The 21,297-nt window shown below is 40.4% G+C and overlaps 5 protein-coding genes across 6 annotated transcripts; 1 reads left to right on the top strand and 4 right to left on the bottom strand.

The window, feature by feature from the left end:
* Positions 1 to 10: 10 nt before the first annotated feature.
* LOC145706021 (glutathione S-transferase Mu 3-like) lies at positions 11 to 1,171 on the bottom strand. 2 transcript variants are annotated; one of them, XM_081783533.1, is made up of 5 exons: positions 1,023 to 1,171; positions 785 to 976; positions 660 to 738; positions 431 to 615; positions 11 to 293 (listed from the first exon to the last, which is right to left on the bottom strand). In XM_081783533.1, exons 1-5 carry the CDS (start codon positions 1,123 to 1,125, stop codon positions 151 to 153), a joined length of 702 nt encoding a protein of 233 aa, XP_081639659.1. In that variant the 5' UTR covers positions 1,126 to 1,171; the 3' UTR covers positions 11 to 150. The 2 variants fall into 2 exon arrangements, with proteins under 2 accessions (XP_081639659.1, XP_081639660.1); XM_081783534.1 differs by having other exon boundaries at positions 431 to 619; positions 667 to 738.
* A 2,496-nt stretch (positions 1,172 to 3,667) lies between these two features.
* LOC145703908 (uncharacterized) lies at positions 3,668 to 5,616 on the top strand. The gene is made up of 3 exons (XM_081781306.1): positions 3,668 to 3,949; positions 4,144 to 4,586; positions 5,424 to 5,616. The coding sequence occupies exons 1-3, from the start codon at positions 3,744 to 3,746 to the stop codon at positions 5,609 to 5,611; spliced, it is 837 nt and encodes a 278-aa protein (XP_081637432.1). The 5' UTR covers positions 3,668 to 3,743; the 3' UTR covers positions 5,612 to 5,616.
* Positions 5,617 to 7,187: 1,571 nt separating this feature from the next.
* On the bottom strand, positions 7,188 to 10,419 carry LOC145704546 (signal recognition particle subunit SRP72-like). The gene is made up of 7 exons (XM_081782000.1): positions 9,249 to 10,419; positions 8,899 to 9,106; positions 8,651 to 8,723; positions 8,485 to 8,602; positions 8,213 to 8,446; positions 7,556 to 7,658; positions 7,188 to 7,484 (listed from the first exon to the last, which is right to left on the bottom strand). Exons 1-7 carry the CDS (start codon positions 10,381 to 10,383, stop codon positions 7,376 to 7,378), a joined length of 1,980 nt encoding a protein of 659 aa, XP_081638126.1. The 5' UTR covers positions 10,384 to 10,419; the 3' UTR covers positions 7,188 to 7,375.
* On the bottom strand, positions 10,405 to 12,461 carry LOC145704550 (uncharacterized). The gene is made up of 2 exons (XM_081782004.1): positions 12,274 to 12,461; positions 10,405 to 11,575 (listed from the first exon to the last, which is right to left on the bottom strand). Exons 1-2 carry the CDS (start codon positions 12,311 to 12,313, stop codon positions 10,470 to 10,472), a joined length of 1,146 nt encoding a protein of 381 aa, XP_081638130.1. The 5' UTR covers positions 12,314 to 12,461; the 3' UTR covers positions 10,405 to 10,469.
* Positions 12,462 to 12,575: 114 nt separating this feature from the next.
* Positions 12,576 to 18,717, bottom strand: LOC145704547 (RAC-beta serine/threonine-protein kinase A-like). The gene is made up of 12 exons (XM_081782001.1): positions 18,653 to 18,717; positions 18,230 to 18,387; positions 17,886 to 17,970; positions 17,518 to 17,655; positions 17,307 to 17,466; positions 16,800 to 16,886; positions 16,357 to 16,394; positions 16,105 to 16,210; positions 15,872 to 16,028; positions 15,665 to 15,825; positions 15,480 to 15,626; positions 12,576 to 15,263 (listed from the first exon to the last, which is right to left on the bottom strand). Coding segments are annotated over exons 1-12 (1,476 nt in total). The 5' UTR covers positions 18,655 to 18,717; the 3' UTR covers positions 12,576 to 15,026.
* Between the last annotated feature and the right edge of the window lie 2,580 nt (positions 18,718 to 21,297).

Raw genomic sequence — 21,297 nt, 5'->3', positions numbered from 1 at the left:
TTCTTTCAAGGAAAATCAATGAACGTTTATTTGAACTAATTTTGAAGCGAAATTAAATTGAAATCGTCGGAAAGAGGTCGAAAGGAAGAAATGATTGAATAAGAGAGATCAGAGTTAATTTTTTTCTAAAAAAAAAACGATGGACATCGTTTACCATGTTCTCTTCAATTCTTTATCGCCTCCCCAAGCAGCCATTTTGTTATTGCATGGGCCGCGCATGAACTTTGGAGAGGAAATGTAAGCTGCAATTTTTGGCAGTTCAGCGAATCGCTTCTTGAAGGCCTTGATGTTTTCTAAAGAAGCAAATTCAGGTTAAATGGATATATCTTTATTAATTCATTAAATATCGGTGGGGATTTCCGCACATGCCGGCAGGCGATAAGGTCGAGGACCCAGCTTTGTGGTGGGCAGACGCCGATAAACAACTTACCAAGTCCATCGAAAAGCGAGGCGTCAAATAACTCCATATGATCCAAAATCTCCCAGAACATAAAGTCAACGTAGGAAAGAGTCTCTCCTGCGACGAACTTGCACCCGCTCATGTATCGATCAAGTTGCTTCAGCTGTGGTTTCAGCGTGTTTTCGCAGAAAGTTTCGCGCTGGGCAAAGGGGGTTCTGCCTGAAATGAGAATTGAATGCCTTTGAAATATTGTATTTACCGGAAACCGTAGCAAAGCCCGACGAAGCCTCCTCGAACATCAACGATTTGATCGGCTGCTTGATCGACTCTCCAGGCCTCTGTAAAAGAACAGTTAAATCGCAGCAATCCTAATCAAATGAATACCTGTATCGTTGAGTTTCTGTCCGATATCAAACTTCCTCGCAATATATTTGAGCATCGCAGTCGATTGTGAAATCTTCACATCGCCATCTATCAAGTATGGAAGATTTGGAAAAGCAAATCCCTCCTGGAACTCAGCTGTCGCCTTAACATTTGTCCATTCAGTTCGGTCCCAGCCAGCTTCTGTCTTGTGAGCTATGAGAAGATGTATCTTCAATCCAGTTTCAAATTTGGAAATTACCTTCATAGAAAGTCTCGTTCCAGTCCGCTCCGGCATATTCCAGCATAAGTCGAACACCGCCAACGAGGCCTCGGATGTTCCAGTATCCAACTTGAATAGTCATTCTATTAAAAATAAATTTGAAATGCCGTCGAAAAAAAAACTGTTATATACTCTCAGAAACACCACTTTGGAATTTACAAATGATGAAAAGACACAAAGAAGGCCATCTCTTTTATCTCGACGAATATTCGAGAAAATTAAACAAAAATATCGTGCGGGCTAGTCAATATTGAGTTTTGAAGCGGGTTGTCACAACCAGGAAATTTACTCAGACCCTCGTCAGGAAAATTCCACTTGCAAATTGCAACCCATCTGACAATCAAAAATTAAGAAGACATATTTTTAATGATTATATTGAATGCGTTGTTGAATTAGGAAGTTTATCATCAAGAGCGTGTGCGTCCTCAATAATTCATCCTCACGCACGTTCGATGAAGAATCTGTCCAACCTCAGAGATGCGAGTAATTATGGCATGATTCCCTCGGGGAAACAAGGGTCATTGAATGATTCTTAGTGATGTAGGCTTCGCTGAGTGACGTAGAAATCGTCAGTGAAAGACAGTTTCACTTAGGAATAGCTTAAGATTCTCTAGCGATGACCGCCCGTCAATTATGAGGAAAGGGGATGAAATTCAAGCCCAATCTAATTAGACACATCACACATTCGTCAGAGTCAATTTTCTTCTCAAACTTTGCGCCCACGGAATAAATATATCCTCCTTTACGTATATAGAATCCAGTGGCTAAAAATTCCATCCGCTCTTTTTGACCTTTTTTCTTGCGGAAAAATGTATCTTAACTTTACTGCTAATCTATGGAATAAAAGAAAGCCGTAAAAATATCAGCTCCCTGGGTTCTTTAACAAACGTCCCCATAAAATTATTGGTGCTAAATGCGTAGTATGTACGCAAAAACGTCCAATAAAGCATGGTTTTCTTTTTATAAATTATACCTTATAAATCAATTCGAAATCCTGTTGACGCAAATACCGGCTCAATGATCCCAAGAAACATAACAGAATTTTGATTTTCAATTATAATTAATCAATCTCAAGTGCAACTACCCTTTACTTTTTGTCTATCATTCTGACGACAGAAGAACAACAAAAAGTGAGTAAGGGTGAAAATAAGTCACTTAAAGAGCCATAAAATTACGTTTACATTGTAATTGTCAATTATGACGTTGGCAGCTTTTCACTGTCATAGGTTAGAGAGAAACGAGTAGTCATGAGTTCAAAATGAGTTCCGGGAACCAGCTTTTCTAAGGACTGATAAAAGCGATGTTAGTCTGGTTGCGTGAAAAATTGTTTTCTCAATTAAATCTCAATAATTTGATTTTTAATGAGAGAGAATTTGTTTATAACCAATCGTTGGCTTTGACAAGAAAGAAGTCAGTCTCATTTATTTCATATTCACGGCGCAAAGCGTAAAAACGTCATTACGTATGCGTTTATCTGCGGAAAAATTTCTAATTCAAAGTGAATTGATACGAAACACAGCTGTTCTTCAGGGCGTTCGCGAGCAAATGTTGCGGTGTAACTCTTGACCTCTATTCTGTTTATAATAAAAGATACGACGTGTGACGTCTCCGTCTACGTCATAGTAAATTATTCAAGTCCTATCCCACGACGTATTTTTTCTCCTTCTTGCAGGGCGCATATGTTCCAAGCCAATCATGGAAATTTGTTGGCGAAAGAATCTTTTGCTCTTTTGGAAGAACCCGGATATGTAAGCTGGAGAGTACCCCAATAAAAACGAATCCCTACGACTTACTCCCTAAGTATCGTAGCAATAAAGAAGGGTTAGAAAAACAAATCTGGGTGTCCTTCGCGACTCAACAACAGTCTGACACCGTTTCTACGAGTATAAATTCCGCGCCCGCAAATTTTGAGTTGTATCATTTAGATTTTATTCATGGGCATAAAATTTCACAGTTCGACCTTGAATCCGAGCCCGTTGGCACGATGACACAGGCTTTGTTGTGCGGCTACGTTTACGTCCGCTACGTAACGTGACTGTTTGCTCAAGAGTTTTTTATGAAACGAACGCCCTCACGATATTATAAAACAGTAGCAAAACATTTGGGGCTGTCTTACTTTGCTGTACCATGGTACCCATGGAGGAGGACAGTTACTGTTTTGAAAAACAATAACGTAAAAAATAACAGCTTGCGTTAATTTTTATATCCTGATATTATTATACTGAGTAGCAAATAATCAACAATCTACTTAAAAATTTTAAGTTAAAATTACACGAGCAGAGTCGATCTCTGATTATATTTATAATAAAAGTATTTCGATTTTGATGGAGAACTGTTAAAATAAATTGACATTTCTGACTATATAACTAGTATAATAAGACTTATACTTATTTTAATTCAATCAAAATTAATATTAAGCATATGAATTAATGCATGTTAAACCATGTGAACTGTATTACATAACTATGGTAGGTTTATATGGTCATTCCTGACCGCATTGCGCGCTGCGCCGCATTTACGCTTTAGCGACGCGCTGCTGCGACGCAACAGCGCTAGACAAATTGTGATGACTCATGAATGCCACTATAAAGAGATGAGCATGTTGGAGATTCCCTCAAAATCGAAAGGGAAAAAAACCTTCACAGTGGCGCTAGACGACCATTAGCTAGAGCTATAAAGACGCCCTTCTAATACGCAGAGATGACGATGGTCGATTCCTCCCCGGAAGAAACTCACAGAAAGTTTGGATATCCCTTTATCCATCCTGAACACCAAGAACAACAGTTCCACCACCACTCTCCCCCTCGATTCACTTATCCTGTCGCCATTCCATTCGTACTTCAACCTAGCTATCAAGTGATCAAGCCGAATCCTTACTACAGACAGTTTCAAGAGCAACGATACCGGTAAGGTCCAATCCAAGTAGATTCAGTTTACGATACTTTAATAAATGAGAAACAACCTCAGCCATATAAAACAATAAAAAAGAAAAAAAATACTTTATCGGAGAATAAACGATCTGATAGCACGAGTCTAGGACAAACATAAAAGCTATTAAATCTGACTATAAAGTTATTAAGTTTCTAATAATTATATTTAGAGAACAATTCAGCGAAGAGAGCCCGACTGATATGGCCGAAGACTCTGATTTAGAAGAAATTGATGTAACAGAAAATGATATGGACGACAGCAATATGAACCAAGCTGCTCTCTTGCGGACTTGCATTTCTTCAGAAACACGGTCAAACTCGAGCATTTCGAATTCGGTTGGCGCGAATTTCGAGCAGCTGAATATCACGACAGGAAGTGCTTGTAGCTCGCCTCAGCGGCTCATTACTCCTCCAGAAGGCTCGTCACGAACTTCTTCTGCCGATAGTAAGCCACCATGTCTTCGACAGGTGGAAGAACATGGCCAGTACGATGCTTCTCAGGCCGCTAACAGAAAGTTTGAATGCGACTACTGCCCGAAACGATTTGTCCGAAAGGAGGAAAAACTTCGCCACGAGAGAAGCCACACTAATGAACGAAAATATCAATGCCGATGTAAGTAAAAATATTAATTCTCTGACTAGATTCTGATTAGAGGAAGTGAGTGGGTAGATAAATAAAGAGGGTTGATAAAGTCTTCTTGGCGGAACGTGTGGGACGAATCATCCTTTTTTCTACGCCACAGGCCTAATCAACCTTGCGACCGCCCCCCGCATCGATGATTGATGACTAGCCCCAGTCTAGAGGGTTGAAATCATTATTGAGCTATCATCAAGTTAGGACTAGTCACGTCGAGATTATTCGACGGAATTTGAGAATCAGAATTTCACACTCAAACTTGAAACAAGTGAGTCGCTCATTTCTCGGCTCATCGTGATCTCAAGGTTCATACATCCGAATTCGAACTTGATTTCTTTATAACTTATAAATTGTAAGCAAATATTTTCAAAAACCTTTCAGATTTTTGATTAATGACTAGTGACTAGCTAACATTTAATTCATTCACCGTGTCGACCGCAGGAATTAGCTAGATTTTCGAATTAGTAGACCTTTTTCCTATGTCTGCTAGAATTAATAGTATAAAAAATGCTGTGGGAGGATCTGACGCAGTGGCCGTAAACTTGCGTGACGTAGGGCGTGACATCGACGCTCCATGTTTGTAGACCTCCTTTGTTAAATTTTGATAGAGCATTACGTTTTTTATTTGGTCAGCCCACTCGAAGTATTCTCCTGACGTTTACGTCCGCTCGTTACGTTTCAATAGCCTACGTAGATTCTCAAATATTGATTTATTCATCAAGGTCAAAATTAAACATCATTACCTCACAGAATATACCCATACTCTTTTTCTTTCATTTTGAAATTGCAAAACCTTTAACACATTATCTTTAGTCTGCAATCTACGCTTTCTCCGCGCTGATCACCGCAAGGGACACGAAGACACACACTCTTCCTTCAAAAAGTACAAATGTGAGCCTTGCAACAAGTCCTTCCGCAGAAAAGACGAGTTCAACCGCCATTGTCTGCGAAAAATCTGCAAGCGAAACAAAAAAGATTTCCAGACTGAACACAATGCCTAACAACACTGAAAATAACGTTCAAAAATCAAAGGAAAAAAATCCAAAAAAAATCTTCTTCAAAACCCCTGCCACTCTACGAACATTGATGATGAAGACATTAGTTACAATAACACAAAGAGTTATTTCATCACTGAAAACAAGTTTTTCCTAAAGAGCTGATACTGTTCGAGTTCAATTCCGAAACTGTTCAAAAGAATAACAGGATAAAAAGACGTTCTCCACGCACTCGCCAGAGCGGGTTCTGAAAAGGGCGCGCGAGAGGTTCGAGGTCAATCAGCTGAGGCACTCGCAAGTTACGCGGTAGGACACAAGACAATTGCAAATGAAGCTAAATAGCCCAGATTGAGCTACAAATGCGGGTCAAATCAACGAGGATAATTTCAAGACCTTCAACTTCGAATAAGTTTTTTTTCTACTTATATCTATTCTAGGGTAAACAAATGCGAGGAATTCAAATATGAGACTTATTTTTTGCAGTGGTCTCTGGTGGTGGTGACTTTGCCGTATTTCTTGATGTCTTTGACGTCCGGATGATCGTAGTTGAGCTTGAAGACGTTTCTTGGCTTCTTGACGTTTTCTTTCCTTTCGACGATGATGAGTTTTGGGTCGAGAATCTCAATCTTGGCTGTTCCTTTGCAAGGGTTTACTTTTGAATCAGCCGAACTGCACTGAAGAATCGCTGCTTTGGCTGAGCATGCTCGAACATGCATATTCCATCTCGCATCTCCTCGTCCATATTGTAAATGGTAATTTATAGAGGTCTTATGGACTCCCTCTGTGATGTAAAAAAGATGAGGCTGCTCTTTTGAGCCAGCATATTAGTTTTGCGACAGATTCTGTGAAATCCATCTTGATGAGAAAATTCTGAGTCGAATGATATATATATGTCCAACCTTTTGGCGACATCTAATTACTTCCAGTTGTTTTGTCCGCTGTTTGATGATAATGATGAGAGAACTTCCGCTCGCAAATGTTCCGATGACACCTGGTATTATGCTCATTTGCTTACCCAAATATCTTACCGCGCACATCACCTGGGCTCCTGCTAATTTGCTAATCCTCATATCCTACCGGGTGTGCCCATCTCCTACCGCGTTACTTGCGCGTGCCTCAGTTGCTCCACCCTTGCCCCTCTCGTGCGCCCTTTTAAGAACTCGCCCTGGCAAGTGCGTGGAGAACGTCTTTTTTCCCGAATAACATAAATAAATGATACCTTATTTAAAATTCCATGTTGATTTCATCACTTGATCTCAAAGCAAGTTCAAAAAAGTGACAAGCTAAAAATACAATTTGATTGTACTCTTCCATGATTGCAAAATACCCCCGCGTCTCCAAAAATTAATCCCTCAGAGCTAGTACTCTTGAATAGCTATAAACAGCACTTGTCAACGAGTTATAAAAATAGAAAATCATGATATCACTAGCATACATCATCATCATGACGCCCAAGTTGGCACTTGCTTCGGGCGACCGCAAAGCTAATCCTAAAATGCGAGCATACCTCAGCAGGTGTGCCTGAACCCTTACTCATCCCATGAAACTCATTCACTCCTCGTTAACGGGGCCTTTGATCTACAAATTGCTCACGAGTTATTGTTGCTCACTAAATTTATTACTACACTGAACAAGAGGGTTAGAGTGAGTCAGTGAAAAGGGATGAAGCGTCATTGGGAAATCATTGAAGAAAATACTTGAATAGCATTTTTACTAAACCTAACGAATTGCACCGAGTACAAACAACTGCGTGAAAGAAGAAGAGATCTTCTATCGTTTTCCTTTTTTGCCAGGCTTTTTGCCTCCTTTTTTGGTAGTTTTCTTTTGGGGCTTCTTCGTAGGTCCAGCGTCTGTTCGAGGGGAAGCAGCTGCTCTCGGGCTAAGGCTGAGTAAGTATGGGCAGAAATAAAACTACATGAAAACTTAATTGTCAGACGATCGTCTACTAACCTGTTATGGGCATTCGACCGATCAAGACGTTCCATAAGATCTTGTTGTCCAGCAACACCTTGGTTTCCGACACCAATCTTGGCTCTGTTATCACGACGCTTTCCTTAACAAGTGGTGCGTATAAGTTCCGAACCAATTAGGAATTTATTGATAAATTACGTGTTTTTGGTCCCTAAAAGGGAGCACTTCCATAACTGGATATTTCAATGCGTAAAAGCCTTTTAGCGTCATTTTGTCGCTTCCTAGCGGAATTCTGAGTTAATATGAATCAAGGAAATTGTGTAGCTGGCTTTCCGTGTCAAACGATATTGACGTACGGAATTTCCAATTCAAATTTCCAAAAACATAACGCCCATTATACTCAACGAAATTCGAAAAGCAAAATTGCTGACAATTGTCACTTATGCTGCCCTAAATAGGAGAATGAACTCAGAGAAGAGTATCAAATTAAATTAAAGTCAATGACGGTTTTTGGCTAGACTGAATTGATAATCGAAGATAGACATTTCTCCCTGGTTCACATCAGCCTTACGACAATCTCAGACACTCCTCAGGGGTGGATTTTTGATAATAAAAAATGTGATCTTCTCATGGACTTTCTTGATTCTATCGATGAGACCGCAGTTCCAGACTAATAAAAATTATCGCATCACGGGCCTTTGTAATAAGGTCGTTCTCGCAAGGGCATCCACCGGTATGGGTCGACGGCGGCATTGTTGGGCGCTTCTGGATCAAAGTTCTTCGGATATCGAGGCTTCTTTTTCTTTTTCGACTTGGTTTTTCGAGGAGCCGCTTCGTCGGCAATTTTAGCTTCTTGTTTTGTCTCATCTACTTTCTTCACGACCTTTTTGTAAGAAGTCTGCTTCGCCCATGTTTCGATGTCCTCGAGATCTAAGAAATGTCGATCTTTTCACCTTTTGTTTTGTTACCTAGATCTGCAGTGAGCTCTTCGAGAGACGGGAGCCGTGATGAAACTACAGCAGCTTTCTTAGGATCGATTTTGGAGTAGGCATTTATTAATTCGGCAACGACAGCGAGGTTGTTTGGCTACGCAGAGAGAAAAAGAAATCATACTAATGAGTCTGTCTATCATACCTCTGCTTTATGAATTTCTTCTAGCATGAGAGCGGCAGCTTCAGTATCACCAGAATCGATTTTGTACTGAGCTAATAAAAGGCTCTTAAAATTTGAATGAAAACTAAAATTTGATGAGCATCTTGACCGGATGGACGCTTCAAAGGCCAAAAGGATTAAAATCAAGGATGAATATGTAAAATACGGATAAACTAGAATGAGAAATAAAATGATTCTTTCATTACAATAATTTATATAAGAACCACCCTGATCGACGCAGCATCTTCACTACATTAGTGGTATTATTTCCAGCATTCTTTTTTTGATAGGAAATCGCCATATCAAGTGCACTTTCCGCCTTCTCGTGATTTCCAGTCTCGGTGTGAATCGCAATCAGCATGTTGGAAATTGTAGGATCATGCCGAAGATTAACTGGGAGGGCTTCGAGCATGCTCGCCGCGTGAGTCAGTTCGCCAGCTTAAATGACGTTAAACTTATACTTATGATTAGGAGTAGTCCTCCGGAGTGCAAACTAGAATGAACTGAAGTCACTGCACATGTGATGGAAAAGGCCCATTTAAACGCTAGATAAGTAGTGACACTAACGAATTAATAGTACCTTCAATAAACATGGAAGCCGCTTTGATCGCCGCAAGCTCTGCCTGTGCATTTTGCTGGCCCCATTTAAGCAGTTCTGCAGAAGCTTGAATGTACTCTTTCTCTTGAAAAAGAATCGAAGCGTTGATCACATCGTCGTCAGTAGCAATTTTGCCTAGAATTTTTCGACATTCAGCTGGTTTGCCACTGTATAAAGCAAGAAGCGCTCGATTCTTCGTTGCAGCGGTTCTTTGCGGGCCAACTAGCTTAGCATCAATATTCGTTGCTTGGATAGATTTAAACTTCTTTCGAGAGTCGAGGATATTGTCAGCCTTGTTCAGCGTTCCCAAGTTATGGTTAGCTAAAGCATTGTAAAGCGGGTCGTTTGAAGTATCGATGACTAAATTGTAAGCCGTTTTTGCTTCTTTCACTTTCCCAGTGACTTGTTTGATGTAGCCACTCTGGAATCGGATACCAACCAGTTCACTCCCGACATCCTCGTCAAAGTCTTCGGCAGTTGATCGGCAGAGTTGCTCTGCACGGACGAGCTCTTCCTGCGCATTTTCGTAATCTCCAGCACCAGTAAGGCGGCAAGCATTATTGAAAGCGGCTTCGTATGTATCGCCAGTAACACGAGGATCGTAGTTATCACTCAACTCCTTCTTTTCTGCGACAGTGCCTGGGCGATATTGGGAAACCATAGCAGCACAAGCTATCATATTTGCGATTCTTTCGGGCTCAAAGTTGTCGACTGTATTTCGAAGAGCATCCTGGTAGATTTCAAATGCCTCCTCCCATCGCTCAAGTCGGAAATAGAGCTGTGCACGGAGTTCGTTGCACTTTTCATCATCTGGAAATTTTTCCAGGATTTCCAGCGCTTTTTCGTTATTTTGAATGCGATAGAAGCAATATGCTTTTTCAAAATGCAGCTCGTTGTCAGTTTGATTCAAGCTCTTGATCGCATCTGCGTACTTTTCTAATTCGATTTGCGCGATTGTCTTGCATCTCAAGGCGTCTTGATCATTGTATCCCTCCTTTGTATGAAGGATTTTGTTCGAAACTTTGATCACGCTTTCATAGTCTTGCTTTTGGATCGATTTTTGAAGCTCGGTGAAGAGTTGCGGGACTGTCTGCTCAGTATTCTGAGCAGGAGCCATTCTAAGATCATATGAAAACTTCTCATCTTATTTTTTTCCTTTTTATTAAGCACGTAGAAGGCAGTGAAAATAGAAGAATACATAAATTACAAAAGAAGAATAGACAGTATGGCGAAGGAGAAACCAAGTGGGAGGAAGCCAGCTTCGAGAATCTCGACATCGTCTTCAGGAAATTCTTCTTGAAGGAGCTTTTCGAAGACAGTCTCGACAAACTCGATTTCATCGTTATCATCGGAGTGCACATTGACTTTTGGCTCAGGGGTGGTGGTCGTCTCGATCTTGGGTCTGGCAGAAGTTCGCTCGAGAACATCGTTGTTTTGAGTAGAGACAACTTCATCTTGAGCTTTTGTCGAGGTCGTGGTGACATTTTTAGTTGTAGAAGTCGTGGCTTTTTTGGTCGTTGTTGTAGTGGTTGGCTTAGTTTCAGTAGTAGCAGCAAATTCAGTCGTCGTGATGGGCGTTTTAGTTGAAACTTCAGCAGTAGTAGTAGTTGGTGCTTCCTCGATGAATTTTGAAGTGGTTGCTTTCTTGTTGGTTGTGGTGGTGGTCTCAGCAGTTGTGGTGGTTGAAGAAGTTGTTGCTGTGGTGGTTGTAGTTGTAGCCTTCCTAGTTGTAGTAGCCTTGGTTGTGGTAGTGGTGGTAGTCGTAGTGGTGGTAGTCGTAGTGGTGGTAGTCGTAGTGGTGGTAGTCGTAGTGGTGGTAGTCGTAGTGGTCGTAGTCGTAGTGGTGGTAGTCGTAGTGGTGCTAGTCGTAGTGGTGCTAGTCGTAGTCGTAGAAGTCGTAGTGGTTTTAGTTGTAGAGGTTGTAGTTGTACTGGTGGTAGTCGTTGTGGTGGTAGTCCTTGTGGTGGTAGTCGCTGTGGTGGTAGTCGTTGTGGAAGTAGTCGTTGTGGTAGTAGTCGTTGTGGTGGTAGTCGTAGTTGTGACTTTTTTGGTTGTAGTAGTTTTAGCAATGGTTGTTGTGGGTGCAGCATCTTGTTTCGCTTCTTCTTCCAATAGAGCGTCTAATTCAGCCAGCAGAGCATCATCCTCAGCGGTGTAATCTCCGTATTCAGCTTCGAACTCAGCAAGCATCGCTTCCAACGCTGCGAGATCATCGTAGTAGTCTCCGTAGAGAGCAGCCTCGGCGAAGAACGCTTCGTCGTAGTCGTATTCGTCAATCTCTGTTGGAGCTTGTCGTCGTTCGCGGTTTGCTAAAGCAATGCTTGGTAAGAGAAAAAGGGAGATGGTCGAAAAAATCATTTTTTGTTTTTTTTTTTGTTTTTTGAAGGTGAAACTTTGGTTTTTGTTTGAGACTCTGACCGAGTTGATATGGTAGACTGGAACCGGTAAGCGGATTATATTGACGGATGAGGGTGGTGGCGCAACAACAAGGAGGCACCGAAGTGGAAACCGGCTGAGTGCATTTCCCTGCATCAGCAGATGGCGCTGAAGCGGAATAAGGGATGTATTGGGCCATGGGTACTGATTTACTGTGATGATAAGGGGCGACGAGAGTCTAATTGACCTCTATCCACGTTTTATCTGGCTTTACGAGGAAGCGGCGATACCCGAAGGATCTCTAGTGTCCGCAATCTACGGAAACTGATCTTGTTACAATTATTGGATGGTTTCCCTTTTCTATGTCCATTTTCGGCTCTATATGGAAGTCGAATCGCCAATTTTTCCAACAGTAATAATCACACATTTCCGTCAGTAATAGCATGAATGGACACCCTGGTAGGCGCTAAGCGAATTTATTATAGCAAAATTATCATATTTCAAATTTTTCCAAGGCCCGGAAACGCAGTGGACAAAACTGTGCTTCATAGCACTAACTACCAAAATTGGATATGGTTTGATAAACGGAATTTTTCACAAAACCAGTTTTCTGCATTTCTTTTTCGATTACCTAAAGTGATGGATGAGCAGTGACTTCTAGCGTCGTGCATTCCCGTGTTTAGTCAGCGAGCTTCGTCCCGGCTGAATGAGCTGTTCTGATTGATGTTTTGATCAAGCACATCAGGTGGATTCCGGTTTTGAGAGGTTTCAAATTTTCAAGTGACGGTGAGGCATTTTCTTAAATTTCAACTTGTGATTTTCAGAATCGATCGACTGGAAAAGGGAATATTTTTTTTTTAATTTTATTTTTGAAAGGGGAACATGAAGAGTTAACGTTAAAAAATCGCAGATAATAAATGTTATTTTAACTTTAAAATCAGTTCAATTAAAAAAAAGTGGCGAGTGAAAAAGAAGAATAAGTGAGTAAGTGAGGTTTAACGGTAGATAGAACGAGTTATGGCTACTATCTAATAATTGTGAATAGAAAAGAAAAATTCAAGCGTTGCAGCACCAGAAAAATGCGTAAATAATAAATATAAGCTCGGGAAATAGTGAGAAGCGGAGAATATCATTCGTAAGCTGCATTTTAAAAAGCTGGTTTGAAATTTCAAAAAACATGGGAATAACTTTTATTCAAGAAAGGGAGCCAGCAAATTGAACACTGTTGAAAATGATTCAAGCAAAACCAGCATTTGGCATGCTAAGAATCAAGAAAATAGAAAAAGGCTGGATTCATCGTTGAGTCAAGACTACAGAAGCATAAAAACGGATAAAAATCAAATTAATGGAAACAAACAAATTAATCGTATCAGATGACTTTTGGCGCTTTGATCCTTTGCAGCTCAAAACGGAAGATTTCAGGTCATCAGATCGAATCACGATGGACGATCATTGATACTCATGATAGACGATCGTCAAAGAAGATTATTATTCAAGGGAAACAGACAAAAGCAATAAAGGATTTTACGGATAGTTGTGATTTTTGTTCGATGCAAATTATTTTAATTTGATCTTGTTTGAGTTTTCTGACAAGATTTGGGGAAATTTTCGCACTGCGAAAATTCCGTGATCATATTTTGCTTTATTTTTTCGCAAAAAGGTTTTTGTTTGTTAATATCTTTTGTGAACTAAAAGGAAATAATGGAACGTGAGGAAACTAGTGGTAGAAATACACTCTTCCGAAAAGCTTGAAGGTTTTTTTACAAAACATCACCTCAAAATAAAGTTTTTGAGAAATCGGGAGATTCATAACTATAAATGGCGCAAATTTGAAAGTGATAAGAAATCGAAAGTGAAATAAGAAATATTGAAAAAGATGGAAGCACGGGAATTTTAAATGCAAATGCAACTTCATTTTTTCTGTCAAAAATTACAGTAAGTGTGAGTCTGAAACTGAAGTGGTTTGAAAATGAAAAAGGAGATGCGCAAAGAAAGGATCTTGCAAATTGTTTTTCTTACGGTGATTTTCGTTTTGCTTTTTTTTTGCATTTTACTGTATGGCTCAAGCCATAACGCTGTCTTTTCAAAGAGTGACGACTTTTTTTCTTTTTTTTTATTCTGTGGAGTCAGGCGGGAACTGTTTTTGGAAATTTTGGACTCTTTGGAACTGATAAAAACTTTGAATTTTAACTGTCGAATTCTTAGTAAAATTAGGCTGAACCCCAATTATCCGTGAAACTGAAAATTATTTTTCAACTAAATTGTAAATTCGAGAATTCTATTAAGGCTATAACCTCTCTTTTGGCCTCTCTGGAAAACGGACTTTCTTTGGTCGATTTCAAAAATTTAAAAGGCAAACATACTTGTTTTTTCCTAAAGAATTCAAAAATGCCATCAAAAAATACTTTTCTTTAGTAATTTTTTGCCCTAGAATCATTCAAAAATCGCCATTCGGTTTTCCAAGAAAACTGGAAGCTCTGAGGTAGAATAAACCCGATAATAATATTAAGTAGAGCATATTCTATGATCCCTCTGGAAAAAATTTTAAGAAATTGTCCAAATTCTGATTATGGTTCTCTCTTTTAAAACTCTTTTGTTTATAGACTGACGCTTGAGATCCGCGCAGCCAATCAGAGCGCGATGAATCGCTTGACTCACACGCTCGCCAACAGCGCTCTCTTTTTGGCCTGGAGGATAGCACTCCGCGCAGCGCGTCCACGCGCATTTTTATCCTCAGGTGCCAGCACTAACATGGCCCTAGAATGAAAATTTGAACATATACCGAAGATTTTCTCCGTAGGGATTGTAGAGAAGGCTTTAATCTATCAATTGATCGAAAAAAATCTACCTCTGTAATGGTAAAATTCTTCGGAAAACCGAATGGCGTTTTTCAAATGATCGTAAAAACGAAATTTCGAAAGAAAAAATAATTTTTGATCGCATTTCTGAAATCTACGATAGATTTTGAGTATATGAGCCTTTTCAATTTTTGAAATCGACCAAAGGAAGTCCGTTTTCCAGAGAGGCCAAAAGAGAGGTTATAGCCTTAAATTGACACTTATGTGAGGATAAAAATGAATGGCCGATTGACTGTTGACATCTGGTCTGATTCCAAGACGCCGAGAAAAGAAACGATAAAAGCCCTAATTCGATAGCCAGCCGAATAATTCAGTAGCCTACCGAACGACTCGGTAGCTTCCATCCTCGCCTAAATTTTTCTTCGGGATAGCGAGAAAGGGTCGTAATCGTCCATTTTCCCGGCGCTAGAATATGGAAGCAGAATAGAGTGTTCTGGAAAAAATGCGTGGAGAATGTGCGGATAAAAGGAAGGTGAGAATTTGAACTTTGAAAGAAAGCGTCTTCGATGTCGATTGAAATTTATCTTCAGTTCATGACTTCATGACTGTAATCGACGATTTCGAAGGGGTCACTCTTGTCTTGGAAGGAGCGGGAGACGCTGGTCGGTGCCTGGTCGTAGCTGAAACCTGGATACGTAGTGTCTTCGATCATCGACCGATTCTCGTCCGAGCTTGGCAGCACGCGGCGTGGGTCCAAACGCGTGAACTCTCCGTCGAAGTGGCTCACATCGTCTGGCCCGTTGATGTACGGCGTGAATTCGGGCTACAAAATTAGTCACTCTCGGTCTACGATATCCAAAGTTCCCCTTTCTTTTTCTATTTCAAAAGGATGACCTAGAGAGATCTTATCAAATTTGAAAATTTCACGGAGATTTTATTACACCGTCGAAATTCCAAGTCCTCCTTTGATTCTTCCCGCGGCACAGTAATTACGGGCTCTGTTTAACGAAGCATTACGAGGAGGAGGAGGTTTACTTACTCGGATTTCTCGTCGCTCAAGGGCGTTGAAATCGACATTCAAGAAAAACGGATGTGATTTGACCTCGACGACGCCGTTGAAACCGAGACGCGTTTCAGGATTTTTGTTGAGTAGTCGGTGAAGAAGATCGCAGGTGTCGCGGGGGATCTGAAATTATGGGAAAATGATCAAGAGAGGGTTCCTACTCTGTTCGGCAGAGGTGGGACTCGTTCGTTGCAGATTCGCTGGTACAGTTCATCATGAGAGGACCAAGTTGGCCAGGGGAGTTTTCCGACGATCATTTCGTGGAGAACGATTCCAAGCGACCACCAATCGACTGGAAAGCTGTAGGGATAGTCGTCAAGGACTGAAAATGATTGTTTCAAGATGCTCTTATTATTTTCATAACAGACCTTCGGGCGCCAGGTATTCTGGAGTTCCGCAAAAAGTTCTGGTAATTTGATCATCCCGACTGAGCTCCTTGCAGAGTCCGAAGTCAGTGATTTTGATGTGGCCGTCAGCGTCGAGCAATAAATTCTCGAGTTTGAGATCGCGGTAAATGATATTTTTCTGAAAGGGGAAATCGGAAAGTGTTTATGATTATTAGGGTCAGGATTAGTAGAGAAAAGAGAAAAATGGAACTAACCGAGTGAAGGTAGCCGAGAGCAGAGGTGATTTCCGCGCCGTAAAATCGACACCTAGAAATCGGAAAGGTGCCACATCTGGATAAGTGGGTGTAAATTTCGCCACCTGGTCCATCGGGTTTAAAAAATCGCTTCACTTTCCTATTTTTTTATAGCAAGTTTGATTATTTCTTAAAAATCTATTCATAAAAGCGCGTAAGATCAGGAAAATAAGGAGAAAGTGAAGTTGAAGTTAAAATTTTGAACCCGTTCCTCGTGCAAATTCCATTACCAAGCATAAATGAGTTTGGGACTGATTGTCAGGTCATGACTTGAAAGTTCCCCCCGCTGAATTCAGTTCGCAGTTCGCGCCACTCAACTTGGTATTTCAGCCGCGATTTAATGCAAAACTGTCCGCCACGTGAATATCGCAAATCAGATTTTTCAACTTTAGAAGATTTTTGCGATTTGCCTTCTCAAGAATAAAAACTTGGCTCATTGACCAAAAGTTCAGAAAAAGAGCGAATTCTATATTTTTTTCACGCTCAAGATTCTCACTGAATCGCTAGAAATTTCTCATAACCCGGGGATTTTATATTTTTGATTGTTTAGCCCCGAAGAAGTGGATAATCTCATGCTTCAAGAACAATCGACGATTGTTCCAGATTCTCAAAAGTCGATTGTGGAATTTTTGACTTTCAAAAAGGATGACCTGTGCCTGGAAAGCGTAGTAAAGTCGGACGAGAAAGGGGTGGTTGATGTTTCCGAGCACCTGTCGCTCGCTTCGAGTGTGTTCAGTTTCATCCTGAAATAAAGAATTATTGTTATCGGCAATTGCGAAAAGAGGAGAATCTTTGAAAAACGAGATGAGATGAGAAAATATCATCGCCGCGCTCTGAGCCGGCTTTGATAGATTCATTCACGCCGGAAACGGGAAATTCTTTCTTTCTCTTCCCCTGCGAACGTGCTCGCCTAAGCAAATACTTTTTGTCCATTCTTGGCAAAATTATCAAAAAAAGCGTCGCGGGTCATCCAGGGTCCATTCTCTTTCTATCAAAATAAACGCGAACATTGGACGCCGTAAACTAGGCGAGTAGACTCTCTCCCTGCAAATTTAACTTTTTTATTAAAATATTGTCTCGTAGAATTTCTATTAATACTCAATAAAAAGCTAAATTGAAAATGCCCTTCCATGGGAAAGATCGCAATATATTTTATAACTAACCTTTTGGCGGATAACTTCTTTAGAGATGAGTTTTAAGGCTAGACGTCTCTTTGAGCTGTCATCCTTTTTGTAGACGAGAAGAACGCTGCCGAAAGTCCCCCGCCCCAGCACTTTTTCTGTTTCGAAATCTGTTATCGAAAGTCGCGGCCTGTAGATATCCCTAGAGAAGAAACGATAAGCTATAACAACACTCGAAAGCGGGAAAATGCACCTGGCCATGGGAATTGAATGTCCTTCTCCTATCTCCACTTCTTCCATTAGTTCGTCGCATTCTATCGTTTCTTCGGGATGCCCGGACACTTCCTCGATGCAGCGGACCCAATCGTCGCGATCGTTTGAGTTTGCCGCTCTATAATTTTTTGGCTACTTGATTACGTAACGACTTTGCACAGATTTGACCTGGGCGGCCATCCTTGAATAAATTCGTGTCTAGTTGACTAGCGCAAGATAGAAGAAAACTCCCGGAAGCGGGTAGGACCACCCAAGGTTACGAAGAAAAGCAATAAAAGTAAATTGAGAAATTACTAACATCAGTAAAGCAATTTTACGCGAAATAAGCAACAAAAAATGGGAACTTACTGGAAGTTTCTGTCGATGACGCCACCGTTTCTCTGCCTGCATCGTAGGGCAAATCCAGTGTCCCTGACTTTTATCAGTTGCGCGTCTGAAGTATATGATAGAAGGGATTCGCTGTGTTTGGACAAGAACTGCTGTAATCGGACCGGAACAAATTCACGTATCGGACAGTTGGAAGCGCCACGGATTATAGAGTAACCGATGTAAATTATTCTCACGATTCTTGTTCAAACAAGTTCAAACTAGCCAGAAATTCCGCTTCCCCGCGAATTTGAAAAAGGAAATTTTGCTGACCGGAAATTTGAACGCTCTTGAATCACGACCACAGCTGCTTTTGTTTGACTTACTGTTCACTGAGAAGTTATTTTCGGGATTGGCGTCGTTTTGCCGCGGTTCACGGCGGTAACCATTGAACGTCCCGTCCGTGTAGAGGATGAAGTAGCGATCGCGCCAGTTCTGGATGAACTCGCCCCGCTTTTTCAGCGGGCCTTGCTTTTTTATACTCCTGAAAACAACCAGTTGAATGAATGTACAATTGAATACTTTAAACGGTTTACTTTGTCCCATAATCTATCTTGAGATGTAAATTGGCAAATCAAGTTACATGTCTATACATATTGGAAAATAATGCAATTATATCTGACGCATTCAACAGAACGCACTTTTATTTTCTTATCGATTGTAAAATTTAATGTCATTTGATTTAATGTCATTTGAGTCAAAGAGTTTCATAAAATTACATTCTAGCAATAAAACAGTTGAAAACTTACATGGTGAAATGAGTTTCTTCTCACAAAGAGCTTGTTCTTTCCAAGTACCGATTTCAGTCTAAATTTGTATAATCAGCATTGACTGCAAATCAGCAAAGTTGACAGAGGATTATGCCGCTTTGGAGTATTTTACAAAGCTAGACGGTAATATGAGGATGGCGTAGATTTTGCTCAAAGGACTTGTGACGCTGTGAAACAAGAGAAACTGGGTGACCTTTCTCAAACTTTTTATTCAAGAGCATGTGCCTGTACGACGGGCATGGTTTAGGGGGACTTTTTAAATAAAAATACCTAGGTACTAATAGGTTCCTAATAGGTACTTAGGGGTGGTTATTTATTTTGGTATCAGCTGTTATTCTTATAATTAATCTTCCTTTGGACGATTTCGGGCAGGAAGAAATCTCTGTTCGTTGAATAATTTCGTAAGTTCGAATGTCCTTTTCGTACGAGTATTTCCCAACAAGCCTCTAGAGAAAAAAACTGATGGGCATTAAATCTAGTAAAAATATTTATTTTTAGTGAAAAAGGAAAAAAAACTTTGAAGGGTGGGAATTCTCTGCGTGGAACATTTGGCGCTCGTAAGGTGGCTGAATGGAGTAGTTGTGGGATCGCGACTACCTTCATGCTGCGACTAAACTCTATTGCCCTCAAGTCGTTTGTCACCTCCAACACCCGCTGCCTGGGCAATTCTGATGCTCCTGGTGCCCGCGCGGTTTATTTTTGGTGGACAAGGCAACTCCTCTTTGTCTAGCCAAGTATAATTGTAATTTTAACGCAAAAATAAACTCAATTTTCCATAAATTGACAAAGCTATTTATTCTACACATAGCACTAGATTAAGACTTTCCGAAAAAATAAAAAATTAGTGAACTTTTTCAGAATAAAATTGATTATTTTTGTAATAAGACCGTTCTCGTATTTTGAGGTCACCTTTGTACTCGATGGGGCCAGTTTTATCTCCAAGAGGACTTTCTCTCTCTGTTTGATGGGCGGGCTGTGAGACTTGCTTTCTCGCTGATCCAAAAATATTTTGATTCTTCCTCCTCGCAACTGATCCTCAACACGAGTCCCGATTGCGAAAGCACAGTTGAATTCAAGTATTAAAATAAATCAATTTCTTCCTGATGAAACGTAAAAATGCGTAACTTGAGTTGGAGGTAGCTATTGTAGCACGAGTTATTTTGATGATGTCATATCTTCGAAATGTTTTGGAAATTCGCGGGTATTCCAAGTCCCCTGTTGTTAACGTTCTTTTGACCTAGGTCAGTTCCAACTTCTAAGGCTAATTTTTTAATAAAAGTGAAGTTAGTGTTGATCAAATAAGCGTCGCCATCTTGATAGACCGAGAAGGCGATTCTCAAGACGATCGATTTGTACGAATCTATTTGAGTATCACTTGTTTTTATCTTCGAAAACTTATCGAAGAAAACCAGGCTTTCGATACAAATTTCCATCTCGTGCAATTTTACTGTGTGCCCACACAGGCCTAAACGTCTTCGAAAGGATTAAAAATTGCTCATGTTCTTAAAAACTTACACCTGATAATTGACAAATTAACAGTTTGGCCGTCAGAAAAAACACATCGCGCCACATTCTTCAATTAATCGTGTACTTTTATTACCAACTATTTGATGTGGTACTTAATAATTGCGATGACGTACAGGGCTATTGTTGGGATTCTGAAAAAGAAAAATGTTCGCCTGGTATTCAATAGACCATAGAAAGTCCTAATGGATGATTATATACAGGGGTAATAGTTGGAAACTTTCAAGAAACATTTCGGATTGTAAAAAAGATTCAAGGAAAAAGTAGAGTACCTTTGAGCGCAAAGATCAGGCGTAAGGGGGCTGCGCGGGCGTATCTTTTTTTAGCGAGCGGGGTGTGCGTTTTTATATCTTATTTTGTATTTTTTGTGTGTGAAAAGAGAAGAAAGAGTTGAGTTGTAATTTGCGGTGTTGGGTGCACTTGTGGACGATGTTTGAATCGCTCAGCTCACGCTCGCTAGTGCTCCTCTTGTTTATGAAAAATTGTTGCCGAACGTGAGGACTCTCCGGCTGAAGTTGAACGTCGTCTGGGTTGGACACGCGAAGGGAGAAAAATGCGCGCAGCTAAATGCGACAGAACTATTCCAATGCGAATTGTCCGACAACGATCCAGTGTTCAACGAACGAAAGGGTCCACAGTCCCCGTTTGGATTGAATTGCTCGACTGAGGTGTTGTTCTGACAGCGCATTAACTGGCATTAAAACAACGCTTTTGTTTGATCGCTCAGAAATGTAACAATGGAGTGATGAATGAACGACTGAAAATCGGGAATAAAGTCAAAACAACGCAATACCTGGATTGCTTTTTCTTTCGAAAACAGATTAAATATTAATGCTTTAACTTGGTTCCCGGCGGAAAACAAATGTTCATAAATAAATGAAAATAGATATTTCTCGTTCAAAAATTTTGGTTAGTAAAGACTATGATTGATGTTGCTACAATCTTAACAATAATATTTTCCAGCATTACTAGTCTCCTAGCGTTTGACAAGCTGTTGTCACGACAAGGTACTAAGGAGTTAACATTCAAATAACAGAGTTTTCTGTGGGAAATGTTCCGAATTCACTTGGGTCATTTTTAAAAGGTCTGTGGGAGGTTTT

This window comes from Oikopleura dioica, chromosome PAR (assembly GCF_907165135.1).
Source record: "Oikopleura dioica chromosome PAR, OKI2018_I68_1.0, whole genome shotgun sequence".
Lineage (NCBI taxonomy): Eukaryota > Metazoa > Chordata > Appendicularia > Copelata > Oikopleuridae > Oikopleura > Oikopleura dioica.
This window is presented reverse-complemented; position numbering and strand designations above follow the sequence as displayed.